This window comes from Musca domestica, unplaced genomic scaffold, assembly GCF_030504385.1.
Source record: "Musca domestica strain aabys unplaced genomic scaffold, Musca_domestica.polishedcontigs.V.1.1 49, whole genome shotgun sequence".
Classification (NCBI taxonomy): Eukaryota; Metazoa; Arthropoda; class Insecta; order Diptera; family Muscidae; genus Musca; species Musca domestica.
Window position 1 is genome coordinate 3,515,479 of NW_026712344.1, and position 6,000 is coordinate 3,521,478.

General features: G+C 33.8%; 1 protein-coding gene across 3 annotated transcripts in view; it reads right to left on the bottom strand.

Moving 5' to 3' along the window:
- AQP (aquaporin) overlaps positions 1–1,154 on the bottom strand; it is a 108,970-nt gene extending 107,816 nt beyond the window's left edge. Inside the window, exons 1-2 of one of the 3 annotated variants that reach the window (XM_059127905.1) lie at positions 873–1,154; positions 677–721 (exon numbers count right to left, since the gene is read on the bottom strand). In XM_059127905.1, the coding sequence (XP_058983888.1) occupies positions 677–692 (16 nt within the window). In that variant the 5' untranslated portion in view covers positions 693–721; positions 873–1,154. Of the gene's footprint in view, positions 1–676; positions 726–872 lie in introns of all 3 variants that reach the window. The other 2 variants (XM_059127904.1, XM_059127906.1) reach the window with 2 other exon arrangements.
- Between the last annotated feature and the right edge of the window lie 4,846 nt (positions 1,155–6,000).

Genomic DNA, 6,000 nt, shown 5'->3' on the forward strand with positions numbered 1-6,000 from the left:
TTTATTGTAATTTTTTTTATCTCACCCTGTAATAAGCAATTTCTTGTAGGTAATATTCATACCTTGTAAGAGAGATGGAATTACAACATTGATCATCTTATCATGAAGGGTGTGATAAAACTTTAGAAAATTGTTGTTTTTAATTCTTGAATTGAAATTGTAAATAATATATAAAAATACTAATTTGTTGAACATTTGCAAAACAAGAATAGCCAAACAATAGCCTTTTTAATATTAAAATCATAAATGTTCCTTTATCACCCATTATTTGCTTAAAAAATGATTCAAATTAAACTTTTGTTTAATTCCATTAAAAGTAATGTTACGTATTAGATAAAATTATCTATTTTTTTTTTTTTCAAATATCATTTTTATTTGGAACTTAAACCACAACAATAGGAGATTAATTTTAAACTTAAAAAAATTAAAGATTATCAAATTTACACACATTTTTTATTTTATTTCCTGAGAAAAAACTTTTAGTTAGAACTTTTTAATCATGCAATTGTCATTATAGGTTTCGATTTAATTTTTGGGAACACATAAAAATGAAAGATTTATAGAAATTGAAGAAAGATTTTTAAAGCATAGAATTTAGATTTTGCATGCAATTAGTTTGGCGTGGAAAAATAGGGATTGGTGTTAGTGCTGGTATCGAATTATTTTCGAAACTCACCGAGTTTTTCCACCATTTTTATTTTGTTTAATTCTCTTTTCTTAGCTGGCTTAAATAAATTGAAATAAGAAGACAAAACACACTTAATTTCGGAAATATTTCTATATATAAAAAACAATATTTTTTGTCAATTTCTCATTATCAGTTATTTATACATGTTTTCATGTTTTTTTTTTACATAAAAATCAACACACACCTGTAATTTGAATTTGTTTTATACACAGGAATTTGTATTTAACAAATAAAACTTCACTTAAAACTGCTTCTCTAAGAATTTCTGTTGCTTATATTATTTTTATTTTCGATTTGTTTCGAAGAAATTAAAATTTTCACCGAAAATTAGAGAAAACACAGACACTTCTTAGACACGAGTTGGTTGTTTGATTTCGCGACGTTTTAGCCAAGTTGTTGCTAGCACTTGCAGTGTTCGAGCGTAAATAAACGTTAGTTATGTCTGAACCGAAACTTAGATATGAACCTACGAACAAGAGTGCGCGGTGATATATGAAATGTGTGCAAAAAAAAAAAAAACACAAAACAAAAATATACAATACTTACAAATCTACGTACGTACGTCTGAATGTACGTTCGCAGACAGAGGAGCTATGCCGTCTTCATGCACACACACGGGTAGTGCCATTGACGTTGACTGCCAAGTTCAGGCGTTATCAGAGCCGTGTCAGCGCAGCCAACGATATTTAGCGCCACAACAAACGATATTTACCCCCATAGAAAAGAGATATACTTTGGCTGCTTGCGTCGCCGTTGACTTCACTGCCAACGCTATCGTTCACCTGATATGATAAGCGTAACGAAAACAAATACGCAGGTGTTGTACAAACACGTTGTATACAACGTCTCAGTAGCCGGCACACATTGTGTCTGTGTCGCAAACAAACACACACACATGCAAGCGTGTATGTTTGATTCAATTGTTTTGTACGGTTACGGCCACGGCTGCTATATGTTAGTGACTTAAGTTACGATCTACAAGTACGAAAACAATCTTTTTAGCCAAAAAATGTAAGTTATACAGTGAGAAACAAAAGGAGGTGTATGAATTTTGGATATTGGTTTAATAAATTTTTCACAATCTATATTAATAACTAGTGAGAATAGGATTAAAGTATGGAATCTATGATCATATCTGAATATATATATATATATATATATATATATATATATATATATATATATATATATATATATATATATATATATATATATATATATATATATATATCTATATATATATATATATATATATATATATATATATATATATATATATATATATATATATATATATATATATATATATATATATATATATATATATATATATATATATATATATAGATATATATATATATATATATAAATATTAACAGGGTGAGATGAAAAAACTGCAACCAACTTCAGACTGCTGTCATTTCTAAGCCACTCGTCCGACAGCTGTTAAAATTATTCAAGTGAAAGCTCATTATATTGTTTACAAGCGTACAAAAGCATTTTGGTGAGAATTTTCCAGAAAAATAGTTATTCCTGATGGAATTCAAGCGTGATAGTGTGATTTTTTATATTTGGCTGGAAAACCAGAGGCAGCTATCGTTAGAACACTTTAGCATTTAAATGTGAATAAATTTTGTGTGTCGTGCCATCGCGCGTTACCGTGATACTGATAGCGTAACCCGACGTCAAGTAAGTGGACGGAAGAAAACACTAACATCAGCAGAAATGGTTCGAAAAGTAAAGGAGCAATTTGATCGAACCCCGTGTCGCAGTGGCCGAAAAATGGCTCGTGAGCTGAACATATCGCAATATTCCCTTCGGCAAATATTGAAAAATTTGCTCGGGGTAAAGCCATTGAAATTCCAAAAAGTGCAAGAGTGTAAGTTCAGAAAGAAAGAACAGAAAGAAAATAGACTCAAAAGAGATAAAGAGTTGCTTCATTTGGCCGAAAGTGGTGTACTGCCGAATGCCGAATTTCTATGAAGTTTTCTCCGATGTGAAAACATTCGTTGTACAGCAGTTTGTAAACAAACAAAATGATCGCGCTTACTTGCCAAAGAGGTCAGCTGAAAATGTGTATCATCGGTTGGCCACCAGAATTCAAGCGCCGGCCATGGTGATGGTGTGGGCCGCCATAACAGCCGATGGTCGCTCTCCGCTCGTATTAATCGACCGTGGCATTAGAATAAATGCCGAATAATATCTCGAAAATATTCTGAAGGGTGTATTAAAGCCTTGGGCACGCAAACATTTTGGCCGCAGACCTTGGACATTCCAACAGGACACAGCACCATCGCACTCAGCACGCGCCACCCAAGAATGGTTACAAAAAGAGGTTCCTCGCTTCATTTCCAGCGCATAATGGCCTCCAGATACAAAGCCGTTGGACTTTTGTGTCTGGAGTATTTTAGAAAGCAAGGTTGCCACTAAAAATATCAAAGAGTGGATCACTTCAAGCAAGCGCTTCGCCGGGAATGGTCCAATATATAGCAGAGCAACATTCGGGCAACGTGTGGCGGTTTCATTGGCCGTTGGAAGGCGATAATTCGTATTAAAGGTGACCAATTCGAACAAATCTAAACTTATTCTAAAATTTGATACTATTTCCGACATGTTTTACTTTCATTCAATATAACCTAAAAAAATTGAAAAAATTATGGCGTTTGACTTTGTTGGAGTTTTTTAACTAACCCTGTATATTCTTGCCCAGCATACAATTTTTTGTCGATTTAGCGATATCCGTCCGTCTGTTTGTTTGTGGAAATCACACTAGCTTCCAAACTCAAATATATATTACGTCTGCAGGACTTTTGGTATTGGAAATGGGCCAATGACGGTACCTCCCGATATCCGGTATTTTGGTGATTTAAGCGATAATATTCACCGGCAATATTTCAAATTTGGCATTTGAAGTTCTTAATAGATACCACAGCCTCTGACAGAAAATTGTCTGTGCAGGTCCACGTTTTGGTATAGCCCCCATATAATACTACCTCCTGATATTCGGAATTTTGATGATTTAAATTACCTTGATAACCCATTTTTTCAAGTTTCGCATTTGAATTTTGTAATGGCTCATGACAAAAGTTCCCTATGCAGGTCCATGTCGTCGTATAGACCCTAATATAATGGCTACATTCTTTATTTCAAAGATTTTAACATAAATTTTAACGGATTTTAGTTTTTTGAAAATTGTCAAATTCGTTCGTTCTTTGATATCTTTCATCTAAACCGATTTCCCTCAAAATTTCAAAACCTTACTTTTAGGCTAGGCTGTCAAAATCCATTCTATTTGGACTGATATTTCACATTGGTGAACAAAATCTTAAATCTTAAAAATCGAAGACCTTTATGGGAATTTTATCCAGATCTGAGCCGAGCCAGATAATTTAATTGTGCAAAGTTGTTTTCTCAATCAGAGAATGAATGCGACCTGCAATTTGTTAACAAATGCACATGACCTACGGGAATAGAAAACTACAAATAGGTCGATCCTTTCAAATGCTTAAGTGATTACCACAGATATGTCTTCAATTATTATTTCGAGGAGTTACAAGATGTATGGCAAACTTTTTGCAACGCCTGTCATAAAATGGAGGTAGACATTAACGATTTTAATTAGTGGGTATATGAATGGGGGTATGTCGGTAAAGAATATATTTCCGGATGCAGACATAAATTTTCATCAGTTCCTATACTCTTTTTTTGGAATTATTTTTCCAATTCATTCCTTCAAATGTTCACATACCCAAAGTATAAATTCCAAAAACCGTTTTTATTTTCGGGCTACATAAACCTCACTGTATTCGAAGTGTCCGATAATGCGTCCATTTAGAATTCCTTGCAATACAGAAGATACCTTGTTGTATTCCAGTACGAAATATATTGCATAGCTGTATTGGTAGGCGGAGTTCTTTCGGCAATTGTATTGTTTTTGTTTTTGCCCTCTTTCAAATGTTCTTCATTTCAATATACCATACACTTTCATTGTTCTTTCCTATAGTATCGTCTTATACTGTGTGTGTGTGTGTTGTTTTTTCCTTTCTTAGTTTAAGGCATGTGTACGAAATGGCTAGGGCTAGGACAAGGTCTTTCTTTTTAGGATAAGATTTACTGCTAGTATGTGCGGAAAAAGGAAATTAATATTCCTATTATTTCGTAGTGTTTTTATAGTTCATAGCTACGATTACGGAATCAATTTTTTAAGGGCTTAGGCGAGTTGTTGCACGCTTTTACATATACGTACGGGTGTTTCCTTTGCAATAGAACAAGCTTGTTGTAATTTTATTTTAATTTTTAAAAATACATTGAAAAGTTTAATTTTTTATTTTAAAATTTATGATGGATATTTTGGTATATAACACTGTGCAACAAAATTCATTTTTTTCAAATTTTTTGGCCAAAGGAGCTAGAACCCATTATGACCTACAAATACCAATTTTCAGACAAATCCGTGAAAAAATGTGATAAAAAATCATCAAATTACGGAAAATCGGGAGGTACCGTTATATGGGGGATATACCAAAGCGTGGACCTATAATTACAAAGACTCGCCACACGAACTAGGACCCATTATGATCTACAACTACCAATTTTCAGAGAAATTCTTGAAAAAATGTGTCAAAAATCATCAAAATACCGAATGTGGGGGAAACGTTATATGGGGGCTATACCAAATCATGGACCCATATATGCAATGTTTCTCCACCGGAGCTGGAACCCATTATGACCAACGAATATCAATTTATAGACAAATCCGTGAAAAAATGTGGCAAAAAGAATTAAATACCGAATATCGGGAGGTACCTTTATAGGGGGGCTATACCAAAACGTGAACCCATACATGCAATGTTTTGCCACACGCACAGGGACTCGTTATGACCTGCAAATACCAATTTTCAGACAAATCAGTGAAAAAATGTAGCATAAATCATCAAAATACCGAATATAGGGAGGTACCGTTATATGGGGACTGTACCAGAACGTGGACCGATCTATCTCATTTTCAATACCAACCATCCTAGACACAGTACAAATTACTCTGCTAAATTTTGGCGCTCTACGTTAAATAATGTGGGCTGTATCGTGATTTCAACAGACAGACGGACAGACAAACGGACATCGTTAAATCGACTTGCTGCTGACTTTATGGGGTCTACGACGAATATTTAAGAATGTTACAAACGGAATAACAAAGTTAATATACCCTCCTTTCCAAGGTGGAGGGTATAATACTTTGAATATTTTGCTCTACGTTTTTAACATTCAAGCGAGCCATGAAATGGGACTTTTCGGTCCATTTCTATAATATG